This window comes from Epinephelus lanceolatus, chromosome 16 (genome assembly GCF_041903045.1).
Source record: "Epinephelus lanceolatus isolate andai-2023 chromosome 16, ASM4190304v1, whole genome shotgun sequence".
Classification (NCBI taxonomy): domain Eukaryota; kingdom Metazoa; phylum Chordata; class Actinopteri; order Perciformes; family Serranidae; genus Epinephelus; species Epinephelus lanceolatus.
In genome coordinates this window covers 31,694,192-31,720,449 of record NC_135749.1, presented here as the reverse complement: position 1 = coordinate 31,720,449, position 26,258 = coordinate 31,694,192, and the positions used below count along the sequence as shown (strand labels likewise).

General features: G+C 40.7%; 1 protein-coding gene across 3 annotated transcripts in view; it reads right to left on the bottom strand.

Annotated features, from left to right (window-relative positions):
• Positions 1–22,837, bottom strand: part of LOC117263026 (myelin-associated glycoprotein) — a 30,049-nt gene extending 7,212 nt beyond the window's left edge. For 2 of the 3 annotated variants that reach the window (XM_078175895.1, XM_078175896.1), the window contains exons 1-8: positions 22,742–22,837; positions 22,222–22,275; positions 20,702–20,907; positions 10,619–10,772; positions 10,017–10,174; positions 7,836–7,974; positions 2,386–2,522; positions 1,400–1,538 (exon numbers count right to left, since the gene is read on the bottom strand). In XM_078175895.1, the coding sequence (XP_078032021.1) occupies positions 1,400–1,538; positions 2,386–2,522; positions 7,836–7,974; positions 10,017–10,174; positions 10,619–10,772; positions 20,702–20,907; positions 22,222–22,270 (982 nt within the window). In that variant the 5' untranslated portion in view covers positions 22,271–22,275; positions 22,742–22,837. Of the gene's footprint in view, positions 1–1,399; positions 1,539–2,385; positions 2,523–7,835; positions 7,975–10,016; positions 10,175–10,618; positions 10,773–20,701; positions 20,908–22,061; positions 22,137–22,221; positions 22,276–22,741 lie in introns of those variants that run through there. The other variant, XM_078175897.1, reaches the window with a different exon arrangement.
• Positions 22,838–26,258: the final 3,421 nt, after the last annotated feature.

The following is a 26,258-nucleotide window of genomic DNA, read 5'->3' as shown; positions in this document are numbered from 1 at the left end:
CTCCATGATCAGAGCCTTGTGCAGCCAATCCAGGCTCAGACTCTGAATCATAGATCCAAAACTGCAATGGAGAAAAATAGCAGCACGCACAGCTCCAGTTCTTATATAATGTATCAGGTGAATGGTTGTGGCCAGGATAAAAAACACAAAACACCCACACTCACAGATACATTTTCATATTCATGTCTTATTCACAACCCTTCACTTTGCTTTCCTTTACTTCGCATTGCTTCACTTTACTTAGTAACTGTACTTTCTAGCTTTATGTAACATATTGTGAAGTTATGTCATCTGTTATTTACAAGAACTGCACATATACAAAACTAAAAAACCTTACATGACACAAAGAATGTGAACAAACGAAAACACAGTTTTGACACACACAGTTAAATGCACAAGAACTGGCAGCAGAGACTGTCTCAGAAACTATCATTTATGAATCAGTGTTCATCAAGATTCACTGACTGCTCCAACTCATAAGTCACGACCTGCAGCACAGTTACAAGGCAGCACATGTAAAGAGACTGGAGTAAGATAGGAGTGGTGGAAAAAATTGATACGGTATAGTATCGTGATATTTTGAATTGCAATATTGTATCTATACACGGACGCCAAGTACTCATCTTTCATCATAGACATTATTCATATTTGCAAATACACATTTTAATACAACTTTTGGTACTAGAAGACTAAAATCAATTGAATTATCAGTCCACTAGATGTTGCTGAGGTTTTTTTTTCCTGGTGAGGTCAGTAGTAGATAGAGGCACCAGAGAAAGAAATCACAAATGCGCCATTGGCATTATAAATCAAACATCTGGACTTATTTTGGATTTTTTAACACAGAAGGAAAGGAGGACTCGGATACATGAGTGTCATATGTGAATAAAATCCTCTTGGAATACTACAAACATGAGGGCTCACCCTCCACCATCCAGAGATAGAACACTAAACCCGCTCTGCCAAAAAATCAAAAAAACACTGGACACACTTAGCTTGACAAAACTACCATCCAACTCTGAGAGAGCTAAGAAAATAACACAGTCCATCACCTACTTCATAGGCAAAGATCTGCGTACATACAGCATTGTTAAAAGTGAAGGCTTTTATTATACGCTAAAAACACTGGAACCCAGGTATGTGACTCCGTCCCAAAATTTTTTGACAAAGTTTTCCTTTGGGGAAATCATTTGCAGTTGGAAAAAACGGTAATAAATCCCAAAATATGTTACAATGTATTTTATCGCAATACTCAGCATATCGCAGTAATATTGTATTGTGACCTAAGTCATGTTAAAGTATCGTATTGTGGGTCTTCTGGTGAGTCCCACCCCCAGAGTAAGAGCACTAGCACGATGAAGCATTTTGGCATTTGTATATATTGTGTCTTCTAGTTTACCTGTATTAGCGCTGACCTCCAAAAACACAGGTCTGGACCTCTGAGAACCCCTCTGACTCTGAGCTTCACACAGATACACCCCGCTGTCCTCCTGGCTGACCTGCAGGACCAGGATTTCTTCCTCAGCCTTCTTAGTCAGCTGTGATGAGGAAAGGTGATCAGTGTTTCAGTTAAAAGATTTAAAAGCCAATTTTTTAGAGAAAAAACACGAGATGACTCTGTGGTGTTACATGTGTTAATCCAATAGGAGAAGTGTGTTGTGATAGCACATGAATGTTTAGAACTGAAGTGCAGTTACTATTTTTTTTTCCTCCATATTGCACACTGATAAGGCGTGCCTACATTTCTTTAGTATAAGCATATCCTTACAGTACGTATAGCCAGCTTCCAGTGTTGCAAGAAATCAAAACTTGTGATCCAAAAGTGGCCAAAAGTATGTGGACACCTGAATATTGCCCCAATAAATTTTTTACCATCGCATTCCAAAACTGTGGATAATAGTCTTATGCTTTAACAACTTCCACTCTTCTGGGCTCTGGATAATTATCTACCAGGTTACTTTTACTGCAGGAACATTTTTTCATTCAGCCACAAGAACATTGGACGATGAAGTTTGGCTCGCAGTTGGCATTCCATTTCATCCCGAAGTTGCTGGATGGAGTTGAGGTCAGGGCTCAGTCACGACTTCTTCCACATCAAACTGGGAAAAACATTTTTTTATGGAGTTTGATGTTGCGTAAAATATCACTGAATGCTGAGACCCTCCTCATTGGTGCTAAGGGGCCAAGCTTAAACCCTGACAAATAGCTCCAGACTAAAAACACACAAGATTAATCGTAAAGCATTGTCCACACGCTTTTGACCACATAGGGTATTTGAAAATGAAACAAAATGTTCCTGAAAGATCACACACACACACACACATTAAAAGTAAGTAGCTATACAAATACAATAAAAACAAAATAAAATAGTAGATTTTCTGTTACGTTTCCACTGTCGGATCTGTGCCAGGTGTAGAGGCTCACAGGGGGGTTGGCATCACTCTGACATGTAAACATCACAGTACGGCCCTCAGAAACAGGAACAGGTGTGTTGAGTGTTGCCACAGTGTCTCTAGGAGCATCTGTTGACAAAGTGATGCAAAAAAATATAAGGCAGGCTGTGTGGATCCAGGAATGGAATATAACATTCACAATATTTTTTCATTCCTACACACTAGACCTTTAAGTAAGGGAGAGGTGTCCATTATCAGGAATGAATGGGCAATGGGCAGGTGTCCAATGGGTGCCACGAATTCCATGATGTCCATGAATTCCTGATCATGTACACCTTGAAGGGCATCGTCCCGCTTATACCATGGTCACTTGCCAAAATAGAAAAGTAAAGGCCGTTCATTTATATTTTCATGTTTCGCAATCAAAATCTTTTTAAATTTTTCACGAGCTACAAGTTTCCCTAGTAACACCTGAGGGTTTGACTAATACCTGGATCAATCATTACCATCCCATAAGGTTCAATGAAAATGTTGTTCACTACCACAGTACATAGGACGAACTGTAGATACGACTTGCTAAGATAGCCAGATAGCTAATGTTTTGCTATTGCGACTAACAGTAAAAGTAAATGATATGAGGCGGCACGGTGGTGCAGGGGTTAGCATTGTCGCCTCACAGCAAGAGGGTCCCTGATTTTAACCCAAGGAGGGAGCCCTTCTGTGCAGAGTTTGCATGTTCTCCTCAAGTCAGTGTGGGTTTTCTCTAGGTACTTCAGCTTCCTCCCACAGTCCAAAGACATGCGGGTTAATTGGTGACTCTAAATTGTCCGTAGGTGTGAATGTGAGTGTGAATGGTTGTCTGTCTCTATAAGTTAGCCCTGCAATAGTCTGGTGACCTGTCCAGGGTGTACCCTGCCTCTTGCCCAGTGTCAGCTGGGATAGGCAATTGAAAAATGTTATGCAATCCTTGTTTTATGTTTTTATATATATATATATATATATATATATATATATATATATATATATATATATATATATTTTTAATTGTCTTTTTCTTGTTTGGAGATTGTATTTCATTTATTTTCTCCACCTGTCAGTTTGTATATCTCTAGTATTGCATATATGAAAACTGCATATTCTTTTTTTCTTTTTTTTTAAACTTCCTTAAAGGGGCAATAAGCGAAATCGTTTCACCGCTAGGTTTGCTGTTGTGCACTGCCTGTAGAGCAAAACAAAGTGTGTCATGAGCCACTCCTCCCTCTACCTCTGCTCTCCAACACCCCCCAGATCAGATCCTGGTCGTCTTCAGGTGGACGTTCCGCTGTCTGCCATTTCATTTCGAAAATATGCGCTGCCATTGCTCACTGGCTGTAGCCTTTTATAGGGAGGGAGGGCCAAGGGCTCCGAGAGGAGGAGGAGGAGGAGGAGGAGGAGGGGGGGGGGTGGGTTTCATATGAACGTACATGAACGCGCAGCCGGACCGGCTTGTAAACAATGGGCTGGAGATCAACACAGAGAGAGGGTGTGTGAGGTCATGCTATACTCCAGATGAAATTACACCTCTAGTTCTTCACATAGCAATTTTTTAATTCCTTCAATCTAGAAATTATGAATTTCACTTATTGCTCCTTTAATTAAATAAAAAAATCTCTAGTATATCTTGTTGGGAAAATGTTTTTTTTATTTATTTTTGTTTTTTCTTCTTTAGTCTTTTTTTTTTTAATCTCAAGTATTACTTGTTTGGATTTTTTCATGTAGATATTTTAAAAATATTCATGTCTGTTTGTAGATGGTGGTTAGCATATACAGCTGTCTTTAATTACAAGCTTTCAATGGTTTTTCGTCCCACCTGTCGTTTTCTGATATAATTGTATATTTTTCTTCCTTTGTCTTATTAAATACGCAAATAAGGAGCTAAAGAACTAGATGTTGAACTCACTCATTGTTATTAGATGTTAGCTTGTTAAGACGCTGCAATAAAATGTAAACAGAGGCTTTGACTGCATCCCAGTGTTGCTATGGTTACTCAGATACATGCTGATAACACATAGCCAATGCATAAATGTAGACAGAGAGTACATATTTTCACTGGAACTACTTAATAGGTGTCCATGAATGAATGTCCTGGAGCCAATCGGATATAGAAGATTTACCCGGACCAAGGAGTAAAAAAAAAAAAAAAAAGAAGTACTTCTTCCACCACAACACAAACACATTACCACTGTACACTAACAAAGGCACCTTGTGTCATGCCTTCAGATACACTTAAGTGGTTCATTACTTCCGTTAACACCAAGTTAAGACAAGTTCAGCTCTTCAGACACTGACTGGTTAAAGAAAAACTTCTGTCTGCGCAAAAGAAACAAAAATCCCCTTCAGGTCAAGTGAGTAGCAGTCATGTTGGAACAAGTTGACTGTATTCCCAAACTACTTTGTACTGTGTCTGACACATTTAGCAACTTAATGGGCAATAAATCAGTGTCAGTAATGACAGTGGCAGGAAGGAAGAAGGAAGAGAAGAAGAACTTGTCAAATGAGTCAGTGGGTTAATGAATCAATCAATCATCAATATCTGGGTGGTATTTGGAAGTTTTAGGACATATGTTTGCATGTCATATGTTGACATGGAAAGTCCATGACCATTTGTCGATATGTGACGAGGTTGGAGTGAGAATGTGTTAGGTACAGTACAGTTGGGTAGCTTAGTCCAGTGGTCTCCAGCCTAAGGCTGGGGAGAGGAAAAAGGGAAAACAAAGTTCTGCTGCATAAATGGGGATGTCTTAGCTTATTTTCATGTGTGTGTGTGTGTGTGTGTGTGTGTGTGTGTGTGTGTGTGAAATATTGATGATTTGGCCTCTTTAAGCCTCAAACAGTTATTAAAATGAAACCATCTGAGAAGTTAAGAGGGGAAGTCACACTGGTGGAACTGCTGACAACAATAAACATCTGAAATGTGTCGACACGGCTTTAGTGCTCTACAAAACAAGCCAATGTGTTGTATTTCATAAGCTCTTCCTATAGTCTATTGTATGTACAATCTTAACCTGGAAAGTAACAGTTTACTTTTTTGTGTCCAATAAATGTATAAAGTATACAATATTCCCTTTAGGTTGAAGTGTACCAGATGCACAAAGTAACATAATAATAATTTACCAAGTAAAAATACTCAAGTTAAGTACCTCAAAAGTACACCTATGTACAATAGGGGAGAATGGGGTTGGTTGTCTCACATTTGATCTCGCTCCCTAGAGGGCGCTGTTAAAAAATGTTGTTTTTCAGGATTGGGTTCAGAGCTCACATAAAGGGTCATCTCAGGAGTAATGGTGCGTTCGTTTTGTACTCAGAGGTCAGAAATTCCCAGTTCCCAGTCGGAAGTTTAAACTCAAACGCACCCTGAGATCGGATTTCCAACTCGGAAACTCGGAGCAACCGCATCACCCCCGACTTACAAATTCAAGATGGCTGCCGGTCACATACATAGTGAGTAAACACTCTGCTAAATTACTGTTTATAGCAATTTGATCTGATTTGTTTTACACTGGGTCAGCCATACCCATAGTACTGTTCAATTTTTATGCGTGGGCATGTTGCTACACTGCCTGTTATGTACAAAATACCACATAGAGCGTTGTTATCAACTGATATTGCTAACAGTGGCTACGGCTAGCCCAACGGTAGAACGGTAACGTCCATGTTTTTTCCAACGTGTCAACCGTTGTCAACTAGAATGCAAAAACTGTTGTCAACTCGGAGGTGACGTCATTCCCACTTCCAACTTCCGACCTCTGAGTACAAAACGAATGCACCATAAGACACTTTACAGTATGGTAACAAGACTTTTAGAGTTTTCCATGCCAAAATCTAAATATCCAGCTCTCTTCTATTTCTCCTCTATGCTATTACACAATGGGTATAATAAAACAGTTATTACCATTAAAAATTGTGAATATGTGGTTGTTAGCTTGGTAAAAAATCCAAGTTGGGGACGCTTCACATTCTCTTCCAGGTTGTTTATATCCATCCAATGGCTATAACTTAAGTTGGATGTCTAGATCTATCGTTTCTGTCATCTGACTCCACACAAGTGCACAGATGAAATGTCTATAAACCAATCACAGTGTTCCACATCATCAACAGTGAACTGCAGTAGCCACACCCCTTTTTAACAAGCATGGTCGACCATGAGGCAAGAAAGAAGTGCAAGGCATGTTTCAGTCTATAAATCAAATTTTTAAAGTGCATAACTTGTGTTTAAACTGTCTTTTAAATAACCACGAGATGTGATATTACTTACACTTGTAGGAAAAAAAAACATATGAGAGATTTACAGCCTTTTTTTTTTTTTTTTTTTTAAATATGTCCATTGGAATAAACAGGAGATGTGAATGTCATCCCAAAATGAATAGGGAAATACTGTTTAAATAGAGAAATACCATTCTTTTTAAAATTTCTAATGATATAATCAGTGTATAAAGCACAGTATTCATTTCAAGAGGGTTTCAGCACACTGTTTTCTGGAGATACTTGAGAAATTAAGGATATTTTGAGTCGTGATGATGAATCCAATGCACCATACATATGTCATGTGTTTTAAAGCATCACTTAATGGATGAAAAAAATGTTTTAGTAATTTATGAGTGCGTTTACAGGAGAAACCTACTATCACAATACTTTTTATGTGTGTGTGGAACATATTTGGGGTCTGAACGGGTTATAATGTTGTATAACGATGAAAAAGGTATTTATAAGGATTATTTTTTTTCTGCTTATTCCTGCTCTCTCAGTGCATGAGCTGGTTAGGTTGTTGCATTTCAATGAAAAACTTCAATGAAGTTTATCTTCTTAAATTTATTTTTAAGATTGCTTCCATTTTAATCTTTCCCCATTAAAAAAACACAGGGACAACCAATCGCAAAGACTGTGACAACCAGCCCTGCGATGGGGATGATTGTCACAAGTACTCAAAACATGTTGGACAGTCCATATCTTTTAAACAGAATAAGTTTAGGGAGTGTAAAGTCACTCCATCCCTATCTGACTCTTGAGGCTTTCATTACACATTGAAAGGGAATCTATTAAGCATACAGGTTTTGAAGAGTTCAAATGAAAGCGTGTGACAACCAACCCCATTCTCCCCTACTGGTCTGTTTCTTCTGCTTTTAACATTTACATTTCCTCCAATGGATCAGTAAAATCTTTAAGTCTGCAATTCTGCAAAGTGAGTTATCATGATACTACTCTTCATCATCTACATGGAAACACTGTCAACTTTCCCTAAGTATCAAATGGCTTTTTTATAAAATGACCACGCAGAGTGAATTATCAGCAAAGAATGAAGACGTGTGTTGACCTCTCTTCGCCTTTTACTGTTACTCCTGATGACATTTTCAAGGAGCTACTGTCGTCACTGAAACACATGCAGACAAACACTGAGTGTCTCACACAGGATGTTGAGCCTCTGACTGGATGCAGACGGCGGGCTGCTGCCCCCTTTTGTCAGCGGGTACGTGACAGAACAGGAGATGCTCTGGTTGTGATTGTCGGCTGTGGCAATGAAGGTCAGTGTGGACGTCATGGTCGTCTGTCAGCCCACACAAAGAGAGAGGAAAACATCTAGATTACTGAATGTACTTGAAATAAAACTCTGGAAAGTTTATATCCTTTTGAATACTAAAATAATACAAAATAAATAAATAATAAAAATGAAGAATAATCTGTTATATAACACTGTGAAGAAATTCATCTAAATACACTTGAATCTATTAAAAAACGGATGAAAACTGAGATACAAATGAATTTGTGAACAGTGGAGGAAGATGTATTCAGATTATTTGTCTGCATTAGAAGTAGATGTCTGACATGCCAAACTTAAAGATGCACTACGCAGGTTTTTCCTTAAAACAGTGTATAGAGTTATACAAAAGAAATTTCTCCTCATGACTTCTGACCCACTCACAGAGTGTGGTTGTGTATTGTTTTTGCAGAGAGTCTGCCCTCTGCCTGTAATTTCTCTTTTTTCCCTCTTTTTCTGTGGTCAAGACATTTATGTGCATGTAACCCCACACCAATCAGGTGAGATCGGGGCTTTTTAAAAAGGTAGTGACCCAGTGCCAGACAATAAGCAGCAGACATCCTAGAAACACAGTGCTTGGAAAAAAAATGCAAATATGTGAATTTAGGGTTGGCTTTTACTTTCACTTTTGCTGGTCAGCATATCTACAAACATTTACAATCCTGTATAGTTTACCTTTAAATAAATGTATCATCAACAAAATGTATTTCAGATGTGAAAACAAAATGATGTTAAGCTCTATTAATAATATAAAATTAAAAGTCATGTAAGACATCAGTGGAGCTGCTTTTAACTACTATGTATAAAGTTGGGTAGCCTAATCTATAACAATGCATTATATTTCATAATGTAGTCATATGTTTTGTATGTGTACTCTTGTTCTTTAAAGTAACTTGTGACTATAAAATCAGTGTTCTAAACTTAAAAGAAATGCGCTGTATTTCCTCCCTAAATGCAGTCAAGTAGAAGTAAAGAGTAGCATAAAATGACAATACTTAAAGTAAACGTTGGAGTGTTTTCAACCTGGACCCTATTGTCTCATGTTTTTTGTGTCTAAGTGACTCGTGGGAATTTTTCAAACTGTCCCAGTACTGAGAGAGACTGCTGCAGTTGCGGCAGTGAAATAAGCTGGATGGGTCCAACAAACACCGACTTTCATCCAGGAGGCCCATGTTAGTGTCCCCCTAACATTATAAAGCCAAACCCTGTCCTTTTTTTCCTAAACCTAACCCTGTGCTTTTGTTGTTAAAGTCAGTTTGTGGTGTTGTACTGACGTAGTGCGTTTATTTTGACAGAGACTGTATGTAAATGGTAAATTTCCTGTGAAAATGGAAGTGTATCTTAAAGGAAGACAATGCATGTAACAGCCAGAACTTGACACGGCGTCCCAGAATGTCAACAACCAATGCACCCAGGGTACCTTGCACGACATGTTGACATGGAAAGTCAATGAGCAAACGTTGATATGTGACAAGGTTGGAGTGAGAATGCGCTTCAAAAACAAGAGAAAATGTCAAAGTTTTGCTTTAAGTAAATTACAAATATCTCAAATTTGTACTCAAGAAATAAGGTTGGCATGACAATTTTTCTTATTGTGAACAAATCCAACTTTTGATTAACTGCTTGAACAAGTATGGTGTGTGTATCCAAAACCTGATATATGTTACGTATTTTTTTTTTATTTCTGTGCCATTTTTCTCATGCAGACAAACATATTTTTATAGGAGAGACAAATAAAGGATTTAAAAATCAGTTTATTACTGAACCTTTCCCCAGCTGAGCTGTCAGGATGGTCTGAGTTTCATTGTTTTCCAAAAAACTATTTAAAACACCAATGAACCACACTGCTGTACTGAGTGACATGTTTCGTCATTGCCACGAAGTCATTACCACTGTAGTTTGTTTTATTGTTAATCTGCAGCTGGATTCAAATGCACCAACAAATGTGTCATATCCTGAAACAAACCACGGCTCCCACATTGTTGGTTTTGATCCTTACAAATGTGTGTCCCTGTATGAATGTATGAATGAATGAGTAAGTGATCCATTACCTGTTGCATTTGTGTCTGCTCCTGCCTGGAGTTGTCTCGGGGAAGCCAGGTGATGGAGGGGGGCAGGACAGAGCAAGGCACTGGGACTGAACACTGGAGCCTCACCTGGGCTCCCTCTGACACCTGACTCACAGAGGTCAGCTCAGGAGGAGGCAGCTCTGTCGAGGAAAAGATACAGGCTTTAACATATCCGGCAGACACGCGTTTCTGGTGGGCTGATGAAGCTAAGCCTAATATTCCAATAATTACTCTCTTTAGCTCTGATTTTGATCATTAGCTCCTGAATGTATTATTCGTCTCTTCAGCTGCTAAATGCTCCACAAAAAAAGGGTACTCCACCACAAACCAGTGGATGTTGTCATGGTTGCTACTTGCTACGCAGTCTATTCTTCAAACGCATCACGTCACTCTCCTCATCCAAAGCAAGCATTATCTGAGCAGCCAAACAGGCTAATAAACTTTTCTGTCACCAAACACTCAAATGTCTCACAGTAGAAGTCTAAGACTTAGTGATAAATAACTTCCAGTTAAATATTTGCACCTTTGAATTTGAGACAGAAGGACCATTTTCCAGTGCCTTTGATAACTTCATCCATTCATACCTGGATGGACGTTAATGTTGACTCCATTACTGAAAGTGTACTTGACGTGGTTTGTACATTCCAGCCTGAAGAAGTACATGTCGCTGAAGTTCTTTGGGAAATTGTGGAATACTGTAGTGCAGTTCTTCTTCGGCAAGTCTCCAACCATATGCCCCTTAAAAATACAAACATTTTTAAAACTTCTTTTTAAAAACAATTTAGGTTAATTGACAGTCACACAGAATTAAACTACCAAAAGATAAGTGTAACTGCTCGTCACACTCATCTTCTGATATCTTACAAAATCTTGTTCTTTTTATACACATCTATACCGCTTAAAAGTCCTGTGTAGGATTTAGAGGATATACTGGCAGAAATGAAATATAAAAAGTATGTTTTCTTTAGTGTATAATCACCTATAAAGAGTCGTCATGTTTTAATTCCCTTAGAATGAGCCGTCTAAAGACTTCCATATTGCATCGCCAGGTTTCTACAGTAGCCCAGAATGGACAAACCAAACAGTGGCTATGGATAAGGTCATTCACATTTTCATGCTGGCCACCATAGTTAGAAGCCCCACCAACACATTCTCACTCCGACTTTGTCACATATTTACATTTGCTCATGCTTTCCCCGTCCACATACCACGTACGAGGTACCTTGGGTGCGTTGGTTGTTGACGTTGACGAGACCCTGTTCTGTCTGTTACATGCATTGTAACAAAATTGTTTCAAAATACACTTCAGTTTTCACAGGAAATTTAATGTTAGCATACAGTGTCTTTCAAAGGAAACGCACTACGCTGGTACAACACCGGGAACTGATGTTGTTTTCCTTAGGTTAGGTTTAGGAAAAAAGAACAGGGTTTGGCTTTAGAGTCTTGCGGGACGCAAACACTATCTCTCAGGTGAAAGTCAGTGTTTGTTGGACCCATGAACCACCCCTCCCACCCGACCCAGTTGGACTTTTGCCGCTTTAACTTTCCTCCAATCGGCCGCGTATAATGACGACATTAAAGAACGCCTTTGTTCATTGGTTTCTTTTTTTTTTTTACTTTTTTTTTTATTGATTTTTCAACATCATAATAAAACAAGGCAAAAGGAATGACAAGTTTGCTGCATAGCACTGCAATGTACATATCCAACCATACCTCTCACCAATGCACACACACACTACAAAGCACACCCAGACAGACACACTCATACACACACCCAGACACCACTCGCACTCAACATACATACAGACACACTCACGCAGTTACAAAACAAGACAAAACAGAACAAAACAAACGAAAATTACATTATAGTGTTTAACTTAATGTTAATAACAAAAAAAAAAAAAAGAAACCATAGGTTGCAGGACAATATAGACGACTTTACAAAAGCATATTGGTATAGTGCTGATCTTTTTCCATGAATGTCCGTGCAATGTCCCAGTGTCCTTGAGTGTTTGTGTCATTGTCAAAGAGCAAGTTGGAGGCACGTTCCATGCTTAGCAGGTCCAGATAGTCTCAAATCCATTCCGATAGTGCAAAGCATGAGGACTTGTGTTGCTTCCAGTTCATAAGGATGATTCTCTTTGCAGAGGGAAAGCCTACATTCATAAAGTAGTGTGTGGAGCTTGATTTGACATGTTCCAGTGATTGTCCAAGAAGGCATGTGATGGGGCAGGCAGGTACATGAACCTTAAACATATCTGTTAGTACCTTTGTTATGCCAAGCCAGAATGTCTTGACTGCCGGGCAGTCCCATAGAAGATGTAATAATGATCCATGCCCCCCACAGTTATGCCAACATTGATCTGACAGATCTTTATTTATTTTGGATATACGAGAGGGTGTCATATAAGCTCTGCATAATATCTTAAATTGTATAATCCGGTACCGAACACACCTGGATGACACAATACCCTTCTTCCATATAGCATTCCACTGTTCTGGAGTCAGTGACACACCAAGATCCTTCTCCCATGCCTGTTGAGTGGGTATAAATGGATTAGGTGAGGCAAGTAACAAGATCTTAAAAATACTCGAAGTTGTGCCTCTTTTTGTAATGGCTGACATTAAGTTATTATCTAGTTCTGTTTTATGTGCGAGGGTAAATTTACCAGTAATTGATTTAATTTGTAGATAGGCCAGGAACGCTGCTTCTGGTAGTCCAAATTCTGCTTTCACATCAGAGAAAGGACGGATACCATTTTCATTGCAGAGCTGGCCTATGGTGAAAATGCCTTTATGTTGCCATAATATATTGTTTAATGGCTTACCCCCAGCAGTCAGTAATGTATTAAGCCAAATAGGGCATGGTGGTAACATTAGTCCATTTATACCCAACCTTTTGTGAAATAGTTTGGCAATAGAGCATGAAAATCTGATAATGCTGTTATTGAGGGTGGCTGGGGGATTAGTAGAGTACCATAATGAGGCTGGTGTGGTGACTTTGGTTTCAAGTATAATTTTGTTCTCTAACCACTCCCAGCCACCCTTGACGGGATCAGATTTGTATGCCCAGGCAAGGGGCTATCTTGCATTAAGCGATAGATAATAACAGTACACATCTGGTGCCCCAAGGCCTCCTTGAGATCTTGGTGTTGTAAGCTTTTTATAACCTATTCTCGGTTTTTGATTATTCCAAATAAAATGTATAAACAATGATTTTATTTGTTTAAACCATGATAGAGAAAAAAAGAGGGGATGGCTGATAAAATATACATAATCCTGGGTAAAATGTTCATTTTAAGTATTTCAACCCTTCCCAATATTGATATGGGTAGAACAGTCCATCTTTTAAGATCATCTTTAATCTTTACTAACAATTTAGGGCCATTTATATTAAACATTTCAGTAATTGGAGAAATAATATCTATGCCCAAATATTTCATACCTTTGCTTTTCCAAATACAGGGTGTGCCTGCTAAGTGTACTTGAAATGTATGTTGATTCAAGGGCATCGCCTCACTCTTACTCCAATTTATCTTATAACCTGAGAGGTAACTGAAATTTTCCACTAGTTCAAGCAGGGCAGGTAATGACTCTGAGGGTTCATTTAAAGTGACTAATATGTCGTCAGCGTACAAATTCAATTTGAAATTATAGTTATGCATTGAAATCCCTTTAATTTTCTTATTGGTGCGTATTGCACAGGCAAGTGGCTCTAGAGCAAGAACAAATAACAATGGGGAGACGGGGCATCCTTGATGGACCCCACGATGTCGACTAAATGGGGCAGATATCAGCCCATTGGTTTTGACGCTTGAGACTGGTGCACCATAAAGAGTTTTTACCCAGTGCATAAAAAATGGGCCAAAATTAAATTTAGATAATGTAAAAAGCAAAAATTGCCATTCAATGCGGTCAAAGGCTTTCATTGCGTCTAAAGACACGGCAATTGCAGGAGTTGTGAGGTTATTTGCGGCTGTTATGACATGCAAAAGCCTGCGCATGTTATTGGCTGAGACCCGTCCTGATATGTACCCCACTTGGTCTATATGAATCAGAGATGGAATCACTCTCTCCAGTCTAAGAGCAAGTATCTTTGCTAGAATCTTATAATCATCATTTAAAATACTGAGAGGTCGATAGTTTTCCATCTTTTTATGGTCTTTTCCAGGTTTGGGCAAGACAGTAATGATGGTTCGTCGCATAGAGGGAGGCATCAATTCAGTTTCAATTGCCTCATTGAAGAGCATTAAAAGAATTGGTGCAAGAACTTTGCTGTAGCGTTTGTAAAATTCTATAGTGAAGCCATCTTCACCAGGGGTTTTACCTGATGCTAGTTTGCTAATTGCTTGCTCAATTTCTGCCTGAGTGATAGGAGACTCCACCTCTGCATTCTCACTGACACTAAGAGCTGGGAGATCCAGCCCATTAAAGAATTTGTTAAGGTCTTGATCCTTTGCCTTATATTCCGATGTATAAAGATTAGAGTAAAATTGTTTAAATGCCAAGTTAATGGAGGTATTATCAGTATGAGGAGTGCCTTTGCTATCACTAATAGCTGGTATAAAGTGCATGTTCTCCACTTGCTTTAATTTGCGGGCGAGCATTTTGCCTGCCTTATCACCTGATTCAAAATGTCTCTTACGTAACTGGAAAAGAGCATTAGCTGTTTCTTCATGCAACAGGCTTTGCAGGTCAGCTTTAACCGTGAATATAGACCTCCTTAGTTCCAAATTAGAAGGGTTGGACATGTGCTGTTCCTCTAGCGCTTTAAGTTCGTTGCCAAGTTTAATTTTTCTTTCCATGCGTTTCTTTTTTTGCGCTGACACATAACTAACCACCCATTCCCTACATGTGGCCTTAAAGGCTTCCCAGACAGTGGAGACTGAAGAGACTGATTTTAAGTTTATATCAAAGAATTCAATAGTTTTTTTTCTATAAGATCAGCAAAATCAACATTCTTTAATAGAAAATTATTTAGCCTCCACTTTTTGGTTTTACACATGCTGGGTGATGGGAAAAAGGAGACAGAGACAGGTGCATGGTCGGATGATATGATGCTATGTATATGGGCATCAATCACATTTTGAATAAACTGCTTGGACATTAATATGTAATCAGTTCTTGAATAAGAATTATGTACTCTAGAGTAGTAAGTATATTCTCGTACATCTTGGTTCATCAGGCGCCAAATGTCAGTTATTGCGAGTAGTGATTGTAGCTCTTCCATTGCTCCTCCAGAGATTCTGTCCAAGGGCAATGGAGAACTAGAGCGGTCTACCAGTGGGTCTTGTACCAAGTTAAAATCCCCGCACATGATAATAGGGCCCTCTACAGCTTTAATGATAATAGAGCCAAGGGATGTAATGAAAGTTGCCTGTGTAGTATTGGGGGCATAGACGTTAATGAGAGTGCACTTGACATTGTATAGAAAGCCAGTTATAATAATATATCTGCCCTCCTTATCTATTATGCTCAGGCTTAGTTTAAATGGGATATTTTTTGCTATCAAGATACAGACTCCCCGAGATTTACCTGTTCCTGGAGAGGAAAAGATCTGTCCTACCCATTTCTGCTTCATATTCATAGACTGTATATCAGACAGGTGAGATTCCTGTAACATAGCTATGTCGCAGTTCAGAGATTTTAAATGTGCAAGGATTTTATATCTTTTTACAGGATTTTGGGCACCATTGACATTCCAGCTCACCACTCTGATGTTACTAATGATGTTGTTCATACAAAGAGGTGGGCAGAATTAGCATACAAAATCCCCTACCATGCTTAAAATAACACATTTGGGAGTGATTGTATATTGCAAAAAAAAAACAAAAAAACAAAAAAACAGGGGGGAACTAAAAATAATGAGGCGAGTGCCTCTGTATCCGCGAGGGAGAGGTGAGTACAGACGAGGCTAGTGCAGTAGGCCCGTGCCCAGATCCTACATTGTAAGGATTTGAGAAACCAAAAGAAAAAAGAATAAAATAAGGCGTAACACTACTTTAGTGGGGGTGTCAGTTCTATAATGAAAATACCTCAAACCCTTTTCTATGCATGACTTAACATGTTTCTTAATGCACGTTAAGCAATCAAAAAAATAATAAAAATAATAATGATGTTCATAATATCAGACTGAAAAAAAGAAAAAAACCCTATTCAACAAAGCATGACTTTTTTTTTCCTGTCTTTTTTCTCTCTTTCCTTTCTGTTTCCCTCTTTTATGCATTTACCTGCATTTTAGCAGATTATGCCATATTTTAGTGTTCTCATAATGAACATTCGTAATAGCATAGAGAGGGCTAATCAACAACATACCACTCAGAAGTAGTTAGGTATCTTGGTTTTTAGGTCTTTGACAGCTTCATGTGGAGAGGAGTAGATGCGCTGCTGCCCATCTCCCAGGGTGACGCGCAGCTTTGCCGGGTAGATCAAGCAGTACTGTAGGCCGGCTTTCCGTAGCGTCTTTTTGATGTCCACGAAGCTGGAGCACTGTCTTTGAATCTCAGCTGAGAAGTCCTGGAAGACCAAAAAGTGATGCCCTTCCCAAGTGAGTCGCCCCTTTTTTCGTGCCGTGGTGAGGATTTCTTGTTTGTTGCTCCATCGTAGTAGTCTGATCAGAATGGGACGCGGTGGTTCACCTGTAGCAGGTCTGGGTCTGAATGTGCAGTGCGCACGCTTGATATCTGGTGGTGCGCCTTCGTCCCTGTCAAGGATGTAGCAGAGCAACTTTCCCACAAAGGGCACCAACCTGTTGCCTTCCAGGCCCTCATGAATTGAGGTGAGTCTTAAATTATTGCGTCAAGACCTATTTTCAAGGTCATCAATTTTTTGAAGTAGCTGTTGAATTGTCTTGTCATGCCGTTTCGCCTGGTTGGTGGTTGCTTCAAGCGTGTCTTCCAGTGTTGATATGCGTTCCTCTGCGTTCGTAATTCTCTGATTCTCGCGTGTCCTCATTCAGGGTCTTGAGTGCCTCGGCAACGCTGTCAATCTTCTCATCAACTTTGTTACTGAGCGTTTGTAGTTGGAAGAGTAGCTGCTGAGCCCATTCTGGCGTGTCTGAGCCATCAAGCTTGCTTTTACTTCTCATCAATCGTTTTATATGCGCAGATTCTGACATCGCCGCAAACTTATTCAGTTCCAACAAAGTTTTGTGGCAGGGTTTTGAGTTATGGTTTCTCTGTTGAGGATTTTAAACGAATTTAAGGTCTGAGCACCGGAGCTGTTTGTCTAGCGTGGCGTCTTCACCTGAAGCATCGCGAGAATAATTTCATTGGTTTCTGACGCTGCAAGTCACTGCCCAAGTGCCAGATTTCGACAACTTTGGAAAGAGACCAGGCTCCTCCGTGACAAGACTGTTGGATAAATGCTTATTTTTTTACCATGAAACTCAAATCGCCATGTCCATTGATATGGAGAGAAAGAGACCACTGTGGAGAATTCAGCTCTGCATTAAAACCTTTGGAATATCTGGATCTTAAGTTAGTAGAGAAAATAGGCGAGCAAATAGCAGGTGCTGGGTTAGCAGCCCGTTTCTGACATGCCAAGCAGCATCAGAGAAATGCTGCTTTGTAACATGAAACTGCTTTATTCTGTGTTTTTTACCAGTTTTAATCACCTGGTCCATTTATTTTGGAGAGGAGGAGACCTCTGCAGATAATTCATTTCCTGGTAAAACCGTTCTGAACAACAAACATTGAAGGAGCCTGGAGAAAATCTCCCTAAATCTTACACACTGTTCCTTTAAAGGAATAGTTCAACAATTTGGGGAATACACTTATTCTTACAGCAGCAGACCAAGGCGGGGGCCTTGGCGGTCCGATCCTCGGCTACAGAAGTTGGCTCTTGGGACATGGAATGTCACCTCTCTGGCGGGGAAGGAGCCGGAGCTTGTGGAAGAGGTTGAGCGCTACCGGCTGGATATAGTCGGCCTCACCTCGACACATAGTTCCGGCTCTGGAACCCAAGTCCTTGAGAGGAGTTGGACTCTCTCCTTCGCTGGAGTTGCTTTCTGATAGCCCCCAGATTCTCTGCCTGTACGTTGGGGTTCACCCCGGTAGACGAAAGTTTTGTTTCCCTGCGCCTTCGGGTCGGAGTCCTGACTGTTGTCTGTGCTTATGCGCCGAACAACAGTTCAGAGTACCCGCCCTTTTTGGAGTCCCTGGGACGGGTGCTGGACAGTGCCCTGACCGGGGACTCCATTGTTCTGCTGGGGGACTTCAACGCTCATGTGGGCAATGACAGCGGGACCTGGAGGGGTGTGATTGGGAGGAACGGCCTGCCCGATCTGAACCCGAGTGGTGTTCAGTTATTGGACTTCTGTGCGGGTCGCAGTTTGGCCATAACTAACACCATGTTCAAACATAAGGATGTCCATCAGTGCACGTGGCACCAGGACAGCCTAGATCGCAGGTCAATTGACTTTCGATTGACTTTGTAGTCGTATCATTTGACCTGCGGCCATATGTTCTGGACACTCGGGTGAAGACAGGAGCAGAGCTGTCAACTGATCACCACCTGGTGGTGAGTTGGATCAGATGGCGGGGGAAGACGCTGCGCAGACCTGGCAGGCCCAAATGAACAGTGAGGGTCTGCTGGGAACACCTGGCTGAAGAACCTGTCCAGATGATCTTCAACTCCCACCTCCGGGAGAGCTTCGACCGCGTCCTGAGGGCAGAGGGGGACATTGAGTCGATGGGCCTTGTTCCGCTCTGCCATTGTCGAGGCGGTGGTTGCGAGCTGTGGCTGCAAGGCCGCTGGGGCCAGTCGCGGCGGCCGTCAGGCTGAAGAAGGAGGCCTACAGGGCATGGTTGGTTTGTGGGTCTCCGGAAGCAGCTGATGGGTACTGGCGGGCCAAGCGGAGCGCAGCAGCAGCAGTCGTGGAGGCAAAAACTCGGGCATTGGGGGCAGTAGCTCTGGAGTGGCAGACCGGGGTGGTGGTCCATATTTTCAAGAAGGGGACCAGAGGGTGTGTTCCAACTATGGGGGATCACACTCCTCAGCCTACCCGGTAAGGTCTACTCCAGGGTGCTGGAGAAGAGGGTCCGGTCGATAGTTGAACCTCAGATTGAGGAGGAGCAATGTGGTTTTCGTCTCGGACGCGGATCCGTGGACCAGCTCTTTACCCTCGCCAGGGTGCTGGAGGGGGCATGGGAGTTTGCCCAACCAGTCCACATGTGTTTTGTGGATTTGGAGAAGGCTCATGACCGTGTCCCCAGGGGCATCCTGTGGGGGGGTGCTCCGGGAGTATGGGGTTGGTGGCCCCTTGCTAAGGGCCATCCAGTCCCTGTACCGAAGGAGCATGAATCTGGTTTGCGTGGCCGGCAGTAAGTCGGACCTGTTCCCAGTGAGGGTTGGACTCCACCAGGGCTGCCCTTTGTCACCGGTTCTGTTCATAACTTTTATGGACAGAATTTCTAGGCGCAGCCGAGTGGTGGAGGGTGTCAGGTTCGGTGACGGGAGGATCTCATCCCTGCTTTTTGCGGATGACGTGGTCCTCCTAGCTCCATCGAACAGTGACCTCCAGCTCTTGCTGGGACGGTTCACAACCGAGTGTGAAGCGGCTGGGATGAGAATCAGCACCTCCAAGTCTGAGGCCATGGTCCTCAGCCGGAAAAGGGTGGATTGCCCACTCCAGGTCGGGGTCAGGTGGAGGAGTTTAAGTATCTCGGGATCTTGTTCACGAGTGAGGGTAGGATGGAGCGGGAGATTGACGGGCGGATTGGGGCGGCGTCAGCAGTGATGCAGGCGCTTAACCGGTCTGTTGTGGTGAAGAGGGAGCTTAGCCAAAAAGCGAAACTCTTGATTTACCAGTCGATGTACGTTCCAACCCTCACCTATGGTCACGAGCTCTGGGTAGTGACCGAAAGAACCAGATCGGCCGAAATGAGTTTCCTCCACAGGGTGGCTAGGCACAGCCTTAGGGATAGGATGAGGAGCTCGGACATCCGGGAGGGACTCGGAGTAGAGTCGCTGCTCCTCCACATCGAGAGGAGCCAGTTGAGGTGGTTCGGGCATCTGGTAAGGTGCCTTCTGGACGCCTCCCTTGGGAGGTGTTTCGGGCATGTCCAACCGGGAGAAGACCTCGGGGCCGCCCCAAGACACGCTGGAGGGACTACATCACTCGGCTGGCCTGGGAACGCCTCGGGGTTCCCGCGGAAGAGCTGACGGAAGTGGCTGGGGAGAGGACTGTCTGGGCTTCTTTGCTGAGGCTGCTGCCCCCGCAACCCGGACCCGGATAAGCGGAGGATGACAAGACGAGACGAGACGAGACAAGACGAGACGAGACGAGACTTATTCTTACACATAGTTAGATGAGAGGATATACACCATTTTTATGTCTGTGTGTATAGTATCCAGTCAGGAACTCCAGCTTAGCATGGAACTGGAAGCAGAAGTTAACAGCTCGCCTGGTTCTGTCCAGAGTAAATAAATACACGTACCAGCCCCTCTAAAGCTCACTAATTTACATGTGATGGCTTGTTGCACAATTTGTACAAATAAAGTAACTGTTAATGATTTTGCTAGAAATATGTCTGTTTTCATGCTGCGTCCAGGGATCCTCAAAGTAAGATATTTTCCAGCTTTATTTTGTATGAATGTGCTGCTTTGCAGGTAAAAGTCATGATGTCAATCAGTTTTGTCACTAGTTGAATTAAAGAGCAACTTACTTGTAAAATATTATTGTAAGGATTGTCTGCAGAGAAAACAATAGGACCAAAAATGCTTCCTCTCTTCCAAACACCACCAGAGCAGTTTACAATGTTTGGTTCCTCATTGATGGGGAGCGTGAAAAGACAAGGGACTATGACACAGGAGTCACTGATGCCTGAGATACTTTGGGGCAGCGTCACATCCCAGGTTTTACAAGATACACCTGTAGGAGAGAAATGCAAGACTTTAAAGGGGGCCTATTATGTTTATTTCAAGGCTCATTCCTGTATTATGGGTTAGTAGAACATGTTAACATGCTTTAATGTTAGAAAAAATCTCTTCATTTTCCTCATACTGTCTGTGCTGGAGCACCTGTATTCACCCTCTGTCTGAAATGCTCTCTTTAGTGCCTGTCTCTTTAAAGCTGGGATAGACAGTTTAATTTTGGTGTCACTGGAAAACAATTCCATAGTAACCTTTGGGCGTACTGTAATTCAAGTGGACTGAAAGAAAAATAGACTTCTGCATCTCCTCTTTGGCTTTGTTTTCAGGCAGTAGAAAGTCTACGCCATGACGGGCAACTTTTGTCAATCACAGGTCATTTCAGAGAGAAAAGTTGCTCTACCAGCATTGACAACAACTACCTACATGGCAAAGAAATAATAAAAAAAGAAGACACACTTATCTGAAAGAAAGTCTAAAGAAAGTCTGACAATAAACAAACCAAACGTGTGTCAGTATGTCCATCATGTTTCAGAGATGGAGAGAAAATGTTGCTGATAGGTAAGTCTGCTAACCCCAGCTCTGGGGGACCTGACAGCCCTAACTCCTCATTGGAACTGCAAACTTGCTGTTGCTGCTGTTACACAATTTAGACCCAACACATGGGGCTTAGGACAGAGAGGGACAGCTGCAGGAGAGAGCGTATTTTCAAGTTCTGTTCCTTGCCCCTTTTACCTTCTGTATTTTGTCTCTGCAACAACATCACACCCCAGAAATCAACTTTACCAACATAGAGTGGAACTTTTTACCATTAAAAATCACCAATTAAGGCTTCTAATCTAATATCTTCACAACTGGACATGTAGGACATGTAGGAATGTGATTCGACACATTGGCAACCAAGATTTTATGTTCCCCCGATGTTAGCATGTAGCTTCATGTAGCAGTGTATGTAATGTAAACACTAACATGCAATAGCATGCCTGGACCAGATGACCATATCAAGAAATCCATCACAAGCTGACGTAAGCTTGTTACAAAAGCAATTTTCACCACATTTAATATGAACATTATATGAAAATCAGGAAAAGGATAACAGGTCCCCTTTAAAACACAGATTTATTGTGATATATAATTCATTGTGGTATTCCTTACCACCATCTTTGTTCTTCACATTCATTCAGCTTCATTCTCATACTGAACTTTTCCAGATAAAGACGGAACTTTCATTTGGGTGGGTAAAAAAAAACAACATATAACATAGACTTCCACTTCTTGAAATACCAATTACCTGCGCAATCAGGGAACTACTGACCTTGCATCAGAGCGATGAGCAGAGTGACAACTGCCAGACCAACACCCATCTCAACTGGATGAGGTGAAAAGTTTAAATCCAACATGAATGATTGAAAATTAAAAAAACAAAAACAAAAAACAAAAGAAGAAAAAAACAAGTGAGGGAGAACAAGAAAAAGACAAAAAATATTTCTGCTTTAATGCAAAAAACCCCAAAAACAAACAAATAATTAATTTACACAGACAATGGTTTAAAATGTTAAATTCTGAATGGCAAATAAAATCTTTTTATGACATTTTGTGGATGTTGTCTTTAATTATAGCACTTAAAATAAAGCCAAAGCAAGCATGAAGAAGTGAAGTGATTTAAAACTGCCACTAAACAAAACATTCCGATTTATACGACTCACCAGACATTAAAGTTTATTAATAAGAAATTACTGAAGTTAAACAAGTTATTTAGGAAAACCTAATTTACACTTTTTTCTCTCACAAAAACATTTCTCTGATTTTAGATAACACATATACTGTATCTTTACCTGTCAAATGATGCGGAGCAGTAAGTCCAAAGTCCAAACACAGAATGTGTTCATACAGTGAAAGAGGAATAAATATTTGAAAAAGGAAGTTAGGAAGTTTTACTGAGCCTTTGTTTTTTTGTGTGTGTGTGGCGAAATCCCAACGGTGTGTTAAGTGTTACAGAAATTGTGTTTCTTTCATTAGTGTATCAGACAGCAAGTGTGCATGGAAATATTTTTTTAAAGCATAGGTTTACCTGAATTTGAGATATCGGCAGGGAGACAGTTGATCTTACTTTGTGACGCCCCTCAACATGCGATACTAACGTAGAGGGCAAGTTTAAAGTCTTGTGAGATGCACCAGGCTTTCAGCTACATCATACTTGATGCTGACAGCAGCTGAATAAATAGCAAAATGGGATTTTCACCCAGGAGAACACAGTTTGTGTCCCATGTGAAACCAAAAAAATCTGTAATTTAAATGTAATATTACACAGCTTATGTACAATCATAGCACACTGGCGTCTCTCATGTAAAATATCTACATCTAGCTGTGTAACAAAACATGATCTTTTTTTCTAAACCTAACCAAGTGGTTTTGTTGCCTAAACCGAACTTTGACACTTTCACAACACTAACCACATTACAATGTGTTTTAGCTGTGTGTCACAACAATATGTGAAGAGGCACCCTATGAGTCGCTATCAGATGCAGAGGGACGTGACAATGCATCACATAATGATAACTGGATTTCTTTTTGCAGTGAAGTTGCCCCCTGCTGGCGATCAGAAAGAATGCAGGTTTCAGTCTCATCTGCATTGGCTTCACTTTTCAGACCCAAAAATAACCCCTTGGTCTGGACCAAAATGCTGGACTGACTGACAGACCAATACTGCCATGCTGCTAACAAAACTACAAAAAAGAAGAGAACAACAAAACTCTGTATTTGACTCTACTGCAAATCAGCAATGACCCAGGTCATTAGGCTATATGTGGTGCAGGAATCAATCAGAGTGGGTGCATGTGGTGAAATGTGATTGGATGTGGCAAGGCAGGTGGTGTGTGCTGATGGGCTGTCCGAAGACATTGCTGTCACCGGATTGATCCACTACTAAACAGAGCATTTTTAAACCACCAGCTGACGGAAGCTCTTCCCTCCCTTCTCAGTCTTCCTCTACCAACAGAGCCAGAACATAGTCTGTGTTTGTGAAATTGTTGTGAGAATCTGTAGGCCCCAAACCTTATGATTTAGGTGAACTAGTGTGAATATTTGGATAACTTCAGCATCTAGGAAAGGTAGTTGGTCAGTTTTGAGTAGGCAAGCTGAGTTTTGTTTAACAGTTTATTTTTTAGAATTATTAGTGGGTTTTCTTGTATTCTTTTGTTGAGCACTGCAAATAGAGCAGTTTAAGCATTATCAGTATGAGTGAGAAGCCCCTCTTTGTTTGGCATTGCCATGTTCTATTGTCTTGTTTTTAAATGGCATTAATTTAGGTTAGAAAATTGTCTTTTGTTTCACATTTCTTTTTGCTAGGTAAGTTTAGGATCCATTGGAATATGTTTGTTTATTCTATTGGGCACTGCTCACCTCTGAAGACGAATAAAGTGCTTTCTTTGTTGTTTAAAAAACTGTGTAACTGGCTTTTCTTGTGGGAGGAGTGGGGAGTCACAGCATGTTATGTCTACTATAGGTTCCCCTAGACTTAACACAATGCAGCTGAAAAAAAATTCAAGTTTCTGAAAAATACCTACTTAAGTTTAATTAAACCTCACAGAACCTGACCTGAAGCAGTACAACCATTCTGCACCCAGGAAAAGATATAGCAAGGCTTCAAGGTCTGGGGAATCACAATGAAACAACTTCATTATCCGCCACCAGAGGGCAGAGAAAGCGGGAGAATCTTGTGTTTGCACACACATATTTGAGCCACCAGAGTGCAGCAATCTTACAGTTTTTCCTGTTTGCTTGAACACATTTGTCCATTCAGAAGTTACATTTTCAAAACAGCTCACACACAGGCTTTACTTTAAGTCACTGGGCTAAAATAATACATTTTGTCAGCAAAATACTTGCAGTCTAAATAATGTGTTCTTTCAATCAATCATTGGACAATGGACAACAGAATATAAAGTACAGCTATCAATATGAACCACTTCAACCTTAAATTGTTGATACTTTACATAGTTATAGTGGGTGCCAAAAAAGACAAGTGAGCACATCACAGCATGAACTGTATGTCTTTTCTCTAAAGATAATTTGCTGCTGCAATCTGCATTTGCACTTTTAACACTTTTTTGTGCTGTCCTGTTAAAATACTGTCTATACTTTTAATTAGGGCTGTCAAATTAACATGTTAATTTTAAAGATTAATCACAAAAAAAGATGCATTGAAAAAAAATTGACACTGCTTAATCACCTTCTGTGGTGCCCTTTGACCCGGTGTGTCAATGAATGCCACAGTTGCTTTGTCACATGATGGAGGCAGACAAGACAACCCTGCTTGGCACAATGAATGGAACATTTACGTCTAAAATACGCTCAGATGGAGCTGTTAATAGGAGCACTGTTCGCTGCAATTTGTGCAGAAAGGATTTCTCAGACCATCAGAGTACTTCAAGTCTTAAATATAACCTCAACACAAAGCATTTAGCAGCGAACACAGAGGTACACGCTAGCGCAGTCTCTGATGCTAGCGCCAGCAGTAAGCCTCATCATGCCACATTCGACCAGGCGTTCAGACGCAAGCTGAGTAAGCCTTCCTGTGATCAACTGACGAACTCCCTTGCAAAAAGGATTGCAGTAACCTGCAGATCAGTTTTGGTGGTAGAGGACAGGGGGACAATTGTGTCCAAAATCCAGCAGCTTTACTATGACACATCTGGCAAAATTCATTTGAACTGAAATTTTTAAAATACTTTTACAGCAAAAAATGATGTATGGGATTAATTTAGATTAATTAACCAGAGTGCACGGAATCAGAATCATTTTTTTTAATCGCTCGACAACCCTACTTTTAATACTTACATACATTAATAGTTTTAATACCATGCTTGCAAATAGCAACATGGAGGTGGTAAAGATGATTAAAGACTGATTGCTAATTGAAGAGTTGAGCAAAAGAGTTTTACACAGGTGCGTTTCAATAAGGAGAGACTCATTTTTAGTTATGGAAAAGAAAATTTTTAGTAACTAGTGCACATGAGAATGAAAATGTGAAAATGTGAAAAGTAAATAGATGGTTTTGTTTAACACAGTTAATCCAAGAGAGTTTGGGGTCCTTCTTTGAGATCTGTGATAGCTGTTTTGAAAAATGGTAGAAAAAAAAAAAGTGTGCGAAACCACTGAAAATGTGTGAACACATTTGCAAGAGAAGAAGGTGATAAAGAAAATCAGGTGGGTCCCAGTTTCGTGGAGCGTGAAAAACTAACAAACACTTTATTTATTTTTTTTAAATCCTTACGTTAACCATTGGTAAAGTATGATCTTTAATGTGATCTACAATTTTCAAAGCTGGACAGTTAGAAACTTGTCCAAAGT